At 43.2% G+C, this 15,358-nt stretch overlaps 1 protein-coding gene and 1 pseudogene across 1 annotated transcript; both read right to left on the bottom strand.

Annotated features, from left to right (window-relative positions):
- Window positions 1–2,276: 2,276 nt before the first annotated feature.
- On the bottom strand, window positions 2,277–3,311 carry LOC133392197 (polyprenol reductase-like; annotated as a pseudogene).
- Window positions 3,312–4,068: 757 nt separating this feature from the next.
- LOC133392127 (uncharacterized protein K02A2.6-like) lies at window positions 4,069–13,875 on the bottom strand. The gene is made up of 2 exons (XM_061650878.1): window positions 9,679–13,875; window positions 4,069–4,697 (listed from the first exon to the last, which is right to left on the bottom strand). Exons 1-2 carry the CDS (start codon window positions 13,578–13,580, stop codon window positions 4,643–4,645), a joined length of 3,957 nt encoding a protein of 1,318 aa, XP_061506862.1. The 5' UTR covers window positions 13,581–13,875; the 3' UTR covers window positions 4,069–4,642.
- Window positions 13,876–15,358: the final 1,483 nt, after the last annotated feature.

Raw genomic sequence — 15,358 nt, 5'->3', positions numbered from 1 at the left:
GAATTATTTGGTTTCATAACCTCAACATCTAATTCATATAGACGGTTTAATCGGCTTCGCGTGCATAATTCATGCCCATCGCGCTTAATAACCGCAACATTTTTCGAAAAAATTACTTCCATTCCAAGCTGTCCAACGCGAGGAATCGAAAAAAGATTATATTTCAAATTGGGGACATATAGAACATCGTCAACAACATAATGCATCTGACGATCGCCGATTTTTGCTAGTATGTCCACTTTTCCTTTACAGTTGCTCTGTATGATTTCACCCGATGCGACCTTAATCATAGTCGGCTCATGAAGTGTTTTGACGTCTCGAAGAAATTCACAAGAATTGATCATATGATCGGAAGCGCCAGAATCTAGGATCCATTTGAAACCATTTCTATCGCATTTCTTTGATAGATTTTTGGAATCACTACATAAGAAAGTGACAGCTGTTTCACTTACATTCGCTCTTTCGCTCTCGTTGTCAAACGACCTTCTATTGTTTTGCATTGCAGCAGTTCTTTCTTGCAATAGAGGACAATCAACTCGTCTGTGCCCAAACTTTTTACAATAAAAACACTTCATCTTCGGTTTGGCACCTGTTCCAGCAAACGCCATGGAATTCATGCTGTCTCTCATTTCTTCAATATTCTCACGTTTCATACTTTCACTTAGAAGACGTGCCTTGACAAAGTCGAGCGTGCATTGCTCCGGTGCCAGCGTTTCCAGAACTGTTACAAGCTGACCATACGAGTTCGGCATTGTTTGTAGCAAATAAAATACGATCAAGCTTTCTTGCAGCTTTATGCCAGCAGCTTCCAGATCCCGCACCATCCGCTCGAACTCGAGTAAGTGCGCCTGGAGAGAACCGGACTCCAAAAACTTCATCGCTGAAAGCTTTTTCAGAAGATAGAACTGTCCCGAGATGCCCTTTCGGGCAAACGTGTTTTCAAGCGTTGTCCAAATCTGACGCGGGGTTTGCTTACCCTTAATGTACTCAAGCTGGGAATCCGCGATGTTTCGCACCAGTACCGATTTACATTTCACGTCTCTCTTCTTTCTATCTTGCAGTTTAATCTCCTTAGCCAGCCGTACTGCATCCGAATCAGTCACCAAAACCTGATAATCTTCTACCTTTTCCGCTTCCTCACGAACACAATCTAAAAGATCCAGCTCCTCCAGGAGCACTTCCATTCGGAAGCTCCAATTGTTGAAGTTCGCACCATCAAAAAGATATACCTTCTTTTCCTCGTCCATTCTACTTTCTCCGAAAAAGCTTAGAACAGCTACAACAAGAAAGAAAAATTAATCGCTTATACGTGATTTGGGTTATCCTGGGCCCATAACCTAAAAGCAGAGCGAAAGGAAAATGTGATATGCGGAGCAAAGTAAATACACGTGCGTTCGGTTCAGTTAACAAAAGCAAAGAGGAATATATTCTGTCAGATTGACATATTGGTGTATGGTGTCATTTGTTGTGCAGGGTTTTTCGGTGTACAACTACGTCGTTCTATGTTTGTCCGTTAACATAATTTTCGTGCAATTTTGCAAGTAGAGGATGATTTTAACCACCAAATTCATTATTTGATATGTTTCTACTGAATTGAACAGGTTAAAACCTTTTGAAATGGTATTTCACATTCGATCAATACGGAAATTATTTGGTACAGGCGGTCCCCGAGATACACAGTTAATGGGGACCGAAAACGACCGCAAAATACCGCGTATCTCGAATTTCCGCGTAAGTCGAATCTCATGATTTTTAGCCAAAATATCAATAATTTTCGTGTAATTTTGCAAGTAGGGGGCGGTTTTAGTCGCTTTATAAATTATTTGATATGATTCTGACGGAATATAACAGTTTTAAACGTTTTGAAATAGTTTTTAACATTCGATCAAAACGGAAATTATTTGGCAATTTACAATTGATGTGTCAAATCAGTACAATTTGTTCAACGAACTGTCAAATTTAGAAAACCGCGTATCTCCGAATCCGCGTATAAGAGGTACCGTGTATCTCGGGGACCGCCTGTATTTCACAATAGCTGTGTCAAATCAGTACAATTTGCTCAAAGAACTGTCAAATTTGGAAAACCGCGTATCTCCGAATCCGCGTATAAGAGGTACCGTGTATCTCGGGGACCGCCTGTATCTATTTTAAGAAAATGATTATGGTGTTAAACTGCGATGAAGTTGGTTTTTCGATTTTTATACAGGCGTGTGCCCAATGTGCACTGGTGGGTGATTTTCAGCTTGCTCGAGAACACCTGCATGAACCAGGTCTCGTAGAACCAGTGTTGTTAATTGTCGACATTTTTTTATGATATTCGCAGTAAGCGGGTGTCAAAATCATTTTTTGATCATGATATTCATGGTTACCATGACACGACTTTCCAAAAGCGACAATCATTTGTGCATTAACAATCAATGCTTTTGCGATGACATGATTGCAAAAAATGTAGAATGAATGTCATTTGACATTTTTCTATGAGAATCCAGAACTGCTTAATCGTGCGTTTACCGATACTAAGCCATTAGACCACTTGATATTTTCACTCAGTGAACCAGGAAAATGGTATTCTCTTACAGGAGTATAGAAATTCACGCGAAAACAAGAAAAAAGGACCCATTTTCGATGAAGATCTAGTTCACTTGTTGTACGGCAAAATCAAAAAGTCAAATGATTGTAGCAGAAAAAATATCATCGTGTCAAATGATATTTTTTTCCGTGATTGTCGAATGAATGCGTGGATCTAGAATGCGATGCTTCAAAAAGTATCATTTTGTAAAATTTTATGTCGACGACTATCACCGTTCGCAACACTGCGTAGAACCGGCGAAAACACTGCAGCGTGATCAGCGTCATGGCCATCATCGTCTCGGTAGGCGTGGTGCGCACCATACGCTTGTTGGTTGCCAACGTATCGAGGAAGGCGATTACGTAGTCCCGCGCTGGCTACATCATAACGGCAAATCCGGCCACCGACCAGAGGGCAGCAAAGACGTAGAAATGTATGAACCACGCCTTCAGGATCTCCAGCAGGGACACCAATCGGTCCGATGATCCCTTCAGTGCATGCTTGTCATACCGGAACGTCTGCCGGATGGTAGTGGGTAGATGCTTTTCGATCGTTGCCAACAGTCCACCGAGCACCACGATCGTCACGATAAGGTTGACGAAAAGAAAACTCGACCGAATATCGAACCACGGGAACCTGATGATAACCGCAACGAAATGTAAAAAAACCGCCATAAATAACCGCCGAGAAAGTGTTTGGCTTCGTTTCTGCTCCTGTCACTCATCAGATTGTGCTGAGTCATCGTTATGCAGTGCTCAACCTGCAATGCACCCACCGATAGTGCTAATTCGGTGTCCTGTGCCGGTGTTTGTGGTTCCAAGCATCACACCCATTGCACGGGGTTGTCCCGTGATTCTACTCGTGAGCTTGGGCGTAATAATCAGTTATTGTGGTTGTGCAAAACATGTCACGAGTTTCGCATTGGCACAAATTCACTTCTCACAAGTGAGATAGCAGCCCTAGTCGAATTGGTGAAAGCAGATATGCTCACCACAATTGACTCATCTCTCTCTTCTCTTAGATCGGCTATCAAGAGCGATTTGCTTCCTGAGATCCTCGCTCTCGTTGATAAGCGAGCACTCCCGACAGACAAAGAGAACGAAATTTTCAGGCGAGGGGTAGGTAGAAACACGCGGTGGGGGCCCGGCCCAAGATCGGATCCAAAGTCCGTTGTTTTGGGCTCGAAATTAAAAATGGCGAATGGAGCGCTACCACGGAGAGAATGCGCTCTCTTGCTTGCCTTTAAAATACACGAGGCGCTCTCGCTGTAAAGAACGCTCGCTCGCGCTGTTTCATCGTATTTTCTTCATACCCCTTCCTTCCCGTTTCTTTCGGCTTGCGCAGCGCTGAACTGGTACCCCCTCCCACTTGATTCCAACGAATTGCGCTGCGCTGGACTGACACCCCCTCCCGCTCGTTTCTTTCGTAGCGCGCTGTGCGCTTTCCTTCATTCGGACTTGGTACACCCGAATCAAAACAAAAACTTGAACACATCAAACTTGGTTTATATTTTATCACTTTTATTGCAAATAAAGGGGCATTTTCACACATAGCTTCACACAATCTTGCCACAAAATCACACAAATTCTTAATATAAAAAAATCGTCGTATTTCAAAGAGCCGTCAAACTGCGTGGATCCCGTTGTTGATGTTCGATACAGCAAAAATAAACATTGAAATAAAGCAGCGCATATCACACATTTAAGATAAATGGTGAAAGAAAAGCGCAGCTTCATTTCAATGTGCACAACACTTCAACACTTAGCGAAACTTCGATCGCCCGGGACTTAGGCTAACACGCGCGCAGCCTTTCACGGCGAACGCTTGAGCTGAACTGACGATTTCGTGTGGTGGCAAGAAGGGGAGCGCACAGAGGAACACTCGCTGCACTAGTGCGAGCGAGACACCGATACCCGCATGCCGCTGCGAGAAAACCAAACTGAGCGCGCAGGCTGAAAGTGAACGCACACATTCACACATGTGTAATTGTGTGAGTGCAAAAACTGTGTAGAAACCAAAACACGCACGCGCCTCCGCGTAATTCCGCGAATTTCCAACCGTCTCCCCATGCTTCTACATGCCCCTCGCCTGAAAGTCGCACACTTTTTCATTCTCATTGCTAGTAGGGCTAGCACCCATATTAGCTAAGCCGTCTGTCAGCAACGCATCGCGAACGCACATATCCACTAATGTATCGTCGCTCAATGCCACAAATACATCCAGAACGACTAAAACAGCTTCCGCTCGCCGTACATTTACTAACTCAACGGAGCTCACTGATGATATCCAAGCTGCAAACGATACCAACACTGTGGAAGATTCTGACAACTGTAACCACTACAATCATCGTACTAAGCCGACTAGTGATGTTAGTGCTGGAAACTATCGAACAAATACACAAGCATCTTCTGATCCTGTTTTGAACCAAAACACCACCAACACGGGCATAGCCGAGAAAGTATGGTTATACTTCACGATAATCAAATCGCATGTCTCCGCTGATGATATGCGTGTGTGGCTTAAAGCTGTGCTACCAACGGACGATATTAATGTTTACCGTCTCACGAAAAAGGATGTGAACCTGGACTCGATGTCCTTCATATCGTTCAAAGTGAGTGTTCCTAAATCTCTTAAGGAGCTTGCGCTGCAGTCTACTATTTGGCCAGTTTCACTTACTGTTCGGGAGTTTGTTGCTCGTGGCCTACCAAAGCAACGTGTACATGAAAGGGCTCTATTTGACCCTTCTGAGCTTATTTTGCATCGTACAAATAGTGAAAATTGCTCTTCAGCTGTGCCAAAAACTACCGCTCATCCGGATCATTTTTTGGAACATCGATCGCCACCCCCACAGCGCGGGATTCTATCACCATCCCAGATGACCGAGATCCTAGAGGCTATTAAACTGGAGTTTCCTCCCACACCGCCTCAGTTATCACCGGGGGTGGGGCTTCAATCACAATCCAATCTCAGCAACAAGAACCGCTCACCACAGATCAGCCCGTCTGCCAAACGGATAGGTCACAATTAATAGACCCATTCGTGATATATTACCAAAATGTTCGAGGCCTTCGCACCAAATACAATGAATTGCGCCTTTCTGCGAATGAATCAGGGTTTGAAATGCTTGCCCTTACTGAAACCTGGTTAAATGAATCGATTCCATCCAACATGGTCCTTGATAGTGATGCCTACAACATATACCGCTGTGATCGAAGCAGGTTAAACAACGAAAGTTCGCGTGGGGGTGGTGTGCTACTTGCATGTTCCGTTCGATATCCTTCTGTGGCACTTAACATTAATCAACCCACGCTTGAAGCTTTATGTATACGTGTTTCTTTTTCTAAGTTTCGTCTTTATGTGGGAATTGTTTATGTGCCACCGTATCTGAGCAGCGACCGCAACTATTAGGAATCCCTTTCTGCTTTCATCAGTGATGCATACATGCAAATGAAACCGAATGATCATCTTATCTTTCTGGGTGACTTCAATCAACCTGCGTTAGAGTGGTCGCTTTCTACCGCAGTAAGGCCAGATTCATCTTCAGCTATAAGACATTATGTGCCACATATTTCTTCGAATACATCCAGTTCCTGCTTTTTGGATATGTTAAACCTGCATGAACTCTATCAGCTGAACGGGGTGCATAACCATTTAAATCATTATCTGGACCTGGTGCTCTCCAACTCTGCTGCAGCTGCTTGTTGTTCTGTGTATCCTGCTTCGTCACTGCTCCTGCCCCAGGATGCCCATCATCCTGCTCTAGAAATTGCGTTACCGTCTTCTTTATTTAGGGCTAGTAGGGTTATGAATGTATTACCTTCTGCTCCTAATTCATTGAGAGTTCGTTATAATTTTCGGCTCACAGACTATCGTAAACTTAATTCAATTCTATCTCGTTCCGACTGGTCTTTTTTTTATCAATGTACATCGGTCGACGAGGCTGTCCAATCGTTTAATGCTTTGTTAACCTCTGCACTCCTTTCATGTACACCTATTTTTCGTTCCCCTCCTAATCCTCCCTGGTCCAATCGTACTCTTCGCAACCTGAAAAAGGATAGAATGAAATATCTTAGGAGGTATCGTCTGAACCGATCTGCTTTCAACTTTCGTTTATTTAAGTACGCTGCCTCTGCGCATCGACTATACAACAGGGCTCGTTTTGAGGCCTATTCGAGTAGACTGCAATCGCGTTTCCGTTCTGATCCAGCATCCTTCTGGCAATTTGTTAGGATTCGAAGAGGGTGCAATACGTTACCTAATGAAATGGTACTTGATTCTCGAACTGCCTCTACGCCTGTTGAGATCTGTGAGCTATTCTCTGCACATTTTTCCCAAATGTTTGAGCCACCAGTTAGTGACCCTAACCTTATTGAGGGTGGGCTACTCTACACGCCAGAGAACTTAATTAATCTCTCCGATATTTCGGTTAGCTCTGAAACAGTTGTACAGGTGTTATTTGGGTTGAAACGTTCTTTTACTCCTGGTCCAGATGGCATTCCTGCCTCTGTTTTAATAAACTGTAAGGACGTGCTTGCTCCACACCTTGCTAAAATTTGCAACCTTTCACTTTCTCTTGGGGTTTTTTCCTGCTCTTTGGAAATCCTGTTGGCTTTTTCCGGTACACAAAAAGGGATGCCGTAGCATTGTTTCTAATTATCGTGGGATAACCCAAACTTGCGCCACAGCCAAAACTTTTGAGCTATGTATCCTTCCAACCATACTTCATAGTTGTAGTTCAGCTATTAGCCCTAAACAGCATGGGTTTATGCCTGGTAGGTCTACTTCAACTAATCTCATGTCTTTTATTTCCAATATTTTTAGATCTTTTGGGGCCGGTACCCATCTTGATGCAATATACACCGACTTTCATGCTGCTTTTGATAGTTTACCTCACTCTTTATTATTAGCTAAATTGTCTTAACTTGGTTTTGGTGATGGCATTATTAGCTGGCTGTCCTCATATTTAAGTAATCGATCATGCAGGGTTAAAACCGGGTCGTACTTATCTGAGGAGTTTTTTTGTACGTCAGGTGTCCCTCAGGGTTGTGTGCTAAGTCCACTTCTGTTTTCTTTGTTCATCAATGATGTTTGTAATGTTTTACCTCCTGATGGTCATCTCCTTTATGCGGATGATATCAAAATCTTTTTACCTGTGTTTTCTTCTTCTGATTGTCTGAGACTTCAGCATTACCTCAATGCATTTGCTCATTGGTGTTCATCCAATTTACTTCGCCTGTGTCCCGAAAAATGTTCTGTTATTTCTTTCTCTCACTCTCTTTCTCCTATTTTTTTTAACTATACTCTCTCTAGCGCTTCCCTCTCTCGTGTTATGTCCATCCGTGACCTTGGTATTATACTTGACTGTCGTCTTAACTTTAAACTGCAGCTTGATGAGGTGCTGCTAAAAGCAAATCGTACCCTTGGGTTTATCTTACGTTTTACCTCTATTTTTAGAGATCAAAGCATCCTAAGAATCCTTTATTGTGCTTTGGTAAGGCCTATTCTTGAATATGCTAGTATCATCTGGAATCCTCCCACTATTGATGGCTGTTCGAGAATTGAAAGCATTCAGCGCCTCTTTACCAGGATTGCCTTTCGTCGTTTGTTCGGTGCTGCCTCACTACATCCCTATGAAACGCGATTGCAGTTATTCAATCTTCACTCTTTAAGCTTCCGCCGCCAAGTGTTTCAGGCTTGTTTTATTGGTGGCTTATTACTTTCTGCTACTGATGCTCCTGATTTACTCTCGTCCATCTCGCTGTATGTTCCCTCTCGTTCTCTTCGTCCACGTGATCCTCCGTCAATTGAAACACGTCATACTCTTTATACTTTCAATGACCCTCTTCTGTCCTGTTTCAGGTTGTTTAACCACTTTTACTATCTCTTTGATTTCGACTCCTCTCTTAACTCTTTCCGTAACCGCATTTTTTCTTCTAATTCCCTTTAATTATTCTCCTTAGTTTTCTATTACTCTCTTTTTTTTTGTTAAGTTTATGATAGTCTCTACGCTCTACTCTTGTTTTTTTTTCTTTTCTTTTTTTCTAGGTCAAGACTAGGTTACTAGGTTTTTCATGAATTATTTTGTTTATTTGTTAGTATTAAATTAGTTTTAAGTCTATTATATTTAGCCTTGATGGCGGATATTGTATTAAATAAATGAAATGAAATGAAATAAATGAAAACAACACCAATTTAAACTGACAAAAAGAGTGTGGAGCGGCCCACAGTGCCCAGGTCGCATGTTCGAACTGTCACTGGTTTATTTACAGCGCGGAATTGGGTTTTTACCCTTTGGTTAACGTATATTTCTAAAATTAACACATTAAAATATTAGTATAATATAAATAAACAACACGATATATTAAAACGGTAAGGAAGCGATACTGTCTCGTCGACGGTCGGTACAGGAGAGAGCTTTCTCCCGTTCGCTCTCCAGCATCCCGGTGCACACGTCATCAAGGTGACCAGCAACTGTCACCTATGAGAGGCACATATTTCGTGGTAAACACAGGCTCCCAACATCCCCCCTTCTTTAGATTCGCTTGTACGCTGCCATCCACTGAGGTGATCTTCGAACCCGCGAAGATCGACGTAGAGGTTGTACAGGCGAAGGCGTGCCACTGTCAGCCGTTTCAAACCCTGGCGAGGTCGGTGACAAGAACGCTTTTGCAGACCGCTGCGATGATGATGACGATGAAGTTGGGGACGATGACGATGGGGCTGGAGACGATGACGATGGGGCTGGAGACGATGACGATGACGATGACGGTGAAGCTGGGCACGATGACGATGGTGATGACGATGACGATGAAGATGGGGACGATGATGATGATGATGATGATGATGACGTTGGGCACGATGACGATGAAGAAGACATACAATCTTTTGCAGTTTCTGCCACATGTTGACTAGTAGTTTGATAAGCGTCTGGATAGTGGACTTCCTCAACCATGTTCCATGCATCTAACAACACATTCAAAGGCAACGACGTATTTGAAGTGTTATCCAGCTGGGCTGCGACCTTACTGGTGTTATTTTTATCAACTCGTTTCTGCAACTGGTTAACGTGTGAACGTATCTTCCTGTTTTGCTCAATAGTTACTTCATACATCACTCTACCGATGCGTCCGCTGATCATACCTGGAACCCATCTCCAGCTATTCCGACGATATTGCTTTGCATACACCAGGTCGTTCATCTTAAATTTTCTCGGATTACCTTCTGATACAGGATCTAATCTTTGTGGTGGACGTAGCAGTTCCAAGCAAGTTCTTATCTTTCGGCTGAACATCAATTCAGCAGGTGATTTCTGCTCCAACAGTTTGCTCGGCGTACTCCTGTATGTCAATAGAAAGGTATCTAATGCTTCTGATACGCTACTTCCCCCTTCTCTTATCTTCTTAAGCGCCCTTTTGAAGGTGTCGACGAACCTTTCCGCCTGTCCGTTCGACTGCGGATGAAAGGGTGCCGTACGGATATGCTCAACACCATTTGTGTTACAGAACTCTGCAAAGTCTGCGCTTGTAAATTGAGTTCCATTATCGCTCACGAGGACAGTTGGCATACCGAAACGTGCAAATATATTGCGAAGAATGCGAATGGTGGCTGTTGATGATATTGTCTTAGTAGGGATGATTTCCGGCCACTTTGAAAAAGAGTCGATCGCTAGCAGAAAATAATCACCCTCGATAGGACCAGCATAGTCCACATGCACTCGCTGCCACGGCGCATTCGCTTTCATCCAACAGATTGGTAAACTGGATACAGGTGATTTGGCTGCCATTGCACACTGTCGACACGATTTAACAAGGCTCTCAATCTCCGAATCAAGGCCAGGCCAGTACACATAGCTTCGAGCCAGGGCCTTCATCCGTTCTATCCCTGGATGGCCTAGGTGTAGCTGCTGCAAACATTTGTATCGCTGCGACGATGGTATTATCAACCTTTCTCCAAAAAGGAGACCATCACCAAATGTAGATAAGGACTCACGCCTACTGTGGAAATTGCTCAAAGTCCTGTCTCTCACTGCTGCATGTGGCCATCCATTTCTAGTGAATTCATACACCTTCCGCAATTGAGCATCATTTTTCGTTTCGCGTTCAACATCACTGAACTTCAACGGTAGGGCTTTACTCACACTGTTCACAACAGATCGTAAGACTTCTTCTATTTCAATGCTTGCTATCACGTAGTCATCTTCAGGTTTTTCATGTTTAGCTATTAGTCTCGACAACACATCGGCATTACCAAACTTGTCTGTAGGCACGTACTCCAATTGAAAATCATACAGAAGCAGCGTTAATGCATAACGCTGTAACCGGTTGGCAGTATACACTGGAATACCAGTTTTGGATCCAAATATTCGCAGCAGCGGCTTATGATCCGTTTGTAGTCGAAAATGCCTTCCATAAACCAGCCTGTGAAATTTGGTCACAGCGAATATAATAGCTAAACCCTCTCGATCTGGTTGACTATACTTTTGTTCTGTTTTGGTCAACGTCCGTGATGCATGCTGCACAACCTTGATCGACCCGTCTTTGAACCTATGACTAATAGTCGCTCCTAATGCGAAGGAAGAGGCATCCGCCGCAACTATTATCTCTTGACGCGGATCGTAGTGAGTCAGGAGCAGGTCTGATGAAAGAATTGCCTTGAACTGATCAAAAGCATCTTGACATTGTTTTGTCCACGTAAAACTCGCTCCTTCCTTAAGAAGACTATCCAGCGGATGACGTACCATACTGAGGTTTCTTACAAACTTGCCGTAATAGTTCACTGCTCCAAGGAACGATCTCACTCCTGTTACATCAGTAGGAACTTGCAAATTGAGGATAGCTTCAATCCTAGCAGGGTCTGGTCGAAGTCCCTTCGAATCTAACAAATGGCCCAAGTACTTTATCTGCTTCTTTTGGAACGAACATTTATCCAATCGTATGGTGAAGCCATATTCCTCAATTCTTTTAAGCACAGCTCGAAGATTTTTCATATGGGCTTCTTCATTTGGTCCACCAACCACAATGTCGTCCAAATAAACAGCAACGCCACCCAGACCTGCCAGCATAACCTCCATCAGCTGCTGAAAAGCACCCGGTGCTGTTTTCACCCCTGGGGGTAATCTGTTGTACGCGTACAAACCTCTATGTGTATTAACAGTTAGCAGTTTCCGGCAAACTTCCTCGACCTCTACTTGAAGGAAAGCATCCGAAAGGTCTATCTGGCTAAAAATCGTACAGGTGGCCAGACTTGCAAATATGTCTTGAGGAAGAGGAAGCGGGTATTGGTGAGGTTGCAGCATGTCGTTCAAGCCCGTCGAGTAGTCTCCGCACACTCGTATAGTTCCGTTTGACTTACGCACAACAACAATTGGCGTCGCCCATTCTGAGTAATCCACTTTGGAAATTATTCCATCGTTTTCCAGCCGTTCAAGCTCCTTGTCCACCGCTTGAAACATCGCACAGGCTACAGGCCGCTTCGGACGAAAAACAGGCGTTGCACCTTCTTTCAGCTCCAACTGAATTTTCGCCTTAGTGCAGCAACCTAGCTTGCCGGAAAAAAGTTTTGGGAACTCCTTCTGTAATATTTCACTGCACGGTTCATCCAAACCAACGCGATTACAAACTGACGTCAGCGGCACATCCCAAAGGTTGAATATATCCATGGCATCTTTCCCAAAAAGTGCCAAATCCGCCGTAGTTACTCGAATCACGCAACTCATGCATTGTTCCGCTACGATCATGGAACCAGCAAATTCGCCTAAGCTGTGCAACAAATCACCAGATGCAGTTCTCGCTTTAACCTTTGAAGGTTTCAATACAGGTTTTCCAACATGATGCCACAGTCTACGCGAAATAATCGTTATATCAGCGCCTGTATCAAGCATCATTTCCAACGGTGTGCCATTGATGACAACTCTGACGCATCCACGTCCACTCCTGACCGTATTAACCGTCACGCTTCTTACATTGCGATTTTGCCGCATTCTGTTCGTCCACCGAGACGCTGCATTGCAAAATCCTTCCTTATGTCCAAACTTAAAACACTTGCTGCATTTATGATGCTTAAATGTGCATTTTCTAGCCCAGTGGCCTTCGCCGCATAAAAAACATTGCACTCTACTCTGCTTTTCCGGACGTTGGTGTAGCTTCCGACTACCTTGCCACTTTCCCTTAGTGCTTCGACACTTTTCTTGGCCAATCATTTGGACTTTACTTTCACCCGCAAGCAAGGTTGTATCTCTTTTGAGGTTCGTTAGTTTTTCACACAGCTCCGCTAGTTGTGCCAGAGTAATATCCTTCTTTTCTTCCATACGGCTCAGCAATTTCATGCGCACATCGGCATCCTGCTCATCTTTCAGGCCACACACGAAAATCAAACACTTCTGTGTCTCTATGCTGAGCCCGGCTAGTTCCGCTTCTTCGGTAGCCTTATTTATCCGGCACGAAAACGTAACGTAATCCTCAGAGCTCGTTTTTTGCATTTGATAGCACTTATATCGCTTGCTGACGCACGATTCTTTTGATCCAAACAGCGCGCGCAGTTTCACTACTGTTTCCTCGAAACAAAAATCACTTGCTTTCTGCGGCAATATATAACTGTTGTATCGCTCATGTTCTGCCACTCCAAGTTTCCGCAACAACAATCGCACCTTGGTATCATCTGGCAATTTAGCAGCATCCTTCTCAAAAAGCCCCTCGAACCGCCTATACCACGCAGCAAAGGTAACATTTTCCTCAGGATCGTACCGAAACTCCGTCACTTGTTTCGCCAATGATTCGACTAAAAACTCCGGCCCGTTCGGCTCACGCACGTTCATCGACGACATCATCCGGGTTAAAAAACTTTCCTGCTGCTTCATAAATGCTTCCTGCTGTTGGTGTAGGATGCTCTGCTGCTGCTTGAACATTTCATGTATCCAAGCGGTACTCGGATCAGGGACGCTGCTTTGCCGGTGGCTTTCATGGCTGCTCCGCGATGGCTGTTGGTCACTGTTGGGGTCATCTGAGTTCAGCATCGTGTATCTTCTAACGTGCTTTTGTGTGTCTACGTTGTCAGGCTTTTTTTTCTCCTCGTCGCCACTTTTGTGTTCTTTGGTTAACGTATATTTCTAAAAGTAACACATTAAAATATTAGTATAATATAAATAAACAACACGATATATTAAAACGGTAAGGAAGCGATACTGTCTCGTCGACGGTCGGTACAGGAGAGAGCTTTCTCCCGTTCGCTCTCCAGCATCCCGGTGCACACGTCATCAAGGTGACCAGCAACTGTCACCTATGAGAGGCACATATTTCGTGGTAAACACAGGCTCCCAACACTATCCTTTTCAGTTCTATCCAATCATTTTTCGTGGGTTTCGAAATTTTTTGGCTCAGGATCGATACAGGGGCTGATATATCTGGCCTAGTATTGGTTGAAATGTACAGCAATTGTCCTACTAACTTACGATATAATTCGTTATCTTCTAGAAATTCTCCTAGTTCGTGTTTTCCGTATCCCGTATCCAATGGAATATTCGAAAGTTTTGCATGTTCTAATCCACTTGATGCAACTACTTCGTTAATATATTTTTTCTGATTTATATAAAAATCACCAGATTCATTTCGCTCAACTTCAATTCCAAGATAATAATGAATGTCACCCAAACTTCTTATTTCAAACGATCTTGAATGTGTTTGAGCTACTTGATTGATAATTGTTTCATCTTTACAAGCAATTAGCAGATCATCAACATAAACTAACACATAACAGTGTATGTCATCCGTCAACTTTTGATATAAACATGGATCTGCATCGCAAGCACTGAATCCTTCCTGCTGTAAAACTGTATTCAAACGATCGTTCCAAATTCTAGCTGCTTGCCTTAATCCATAAATATTTTTCTTCAAATGGCATACCTTATTTTCTTCACCTTTAATTATAAAGCCAGGTGGCTGTTCCATATAAATCTCCTCCTTAAGGTTGCCATGTAGAAAAGCTGTTTTTACGTCGTATTGCTTTACAAGCATTCGTCTTTTTCCGGCAATCATAATCTACTCCATAACGCTGACTAAAACCTTTTGCCACCAATCGTGCTTTGTATCGACAAATGTTTCCTTTCTCATCTCGTTTTATCTTATATACCCACTTGCAACCAATTGGACGTCTTCTGTTTGGTGATTCAACTAAATCCCAAGTGTCGTTAGTTTTCAATGCATTTAGTTCTTCTAGCATTGCTTTTCTCCATTCTTCTTTGTCATCACTTTCAAGAGCTTCTTTTAAATTTCGTGGTTCTTTTTCTTCTGGTTTCACTGTACATGCGTATCGTGCTGGAGGTAGTCCACGTGTAACTCTTGTAGATCGACGCAATTGTTCTTCATTCGACGTTTCATCTGAATAATTTTCTTCCGATTCGGATATAGTATCATAATCTGTCTCGCTATCAGTTAGTATTACATCCCGTTGAGCATCATCATCTTCATTAGGTTGAAATTTAGTTTCTTCAGAATTATCGAGTAGTGACACAACTACTTCATTACATTTTTTTTATTTTTCTAAATTGGGTTGAGGTATTTGGTAATTGTGCGATTCTATAAATTTAACATCACGACTTATAGTAATCTTACCAGTTGTTGTTGTTTATTCAACCGCCTAGTGTAGTGTCTATTAACTTTACCGCCTTATCATGCAATTTACCACGATGCATACTTGGTACATGACAATATACCTCTGTTCCGAATGCTCGCACGTGTCCAAGATCAGGTTTTCGTCCAAACCACCTATAGTACGGGGTATCCTCTATAGCTTTAC

Source organism: Anopheles gambiae, chromosome 2 (genome assembly GCF_943734735.2).
Source record: "Anopheles gambiae chromosome 2, idAnoGambNW_F1_1, whole genome shotgun sequence".
NCBI classification, from domain to species: domain Eukaryota; kingdom Metazoa; phylum Arthropoda; class Insecta; order Diptera; family Culicidae; genus Anopheles; species Anopheles gambiae.
Note: the sequence above shows the minus strand (reverse complement) of the source record. Positions and strands in the feature narration are given on the sequence as shown.

Excerpts from the sequence above, each read along its gene's own strand:
- LOC133392127 (XM_061650878.1), bottom strand. The coding sequence starts at position 13,580 with ATGCTGAACTCAGATGACCCCAACAGTGACCAACAGCCATCGCGGAGC. Across the intron at positions 4,698-9,678 it reads GGACGCATCGGTAGAGTGAT|CCCTACTAGCAATGAGAATG; the intron begins GTATGAAGTAAC and ends TATGGGTGCTAG.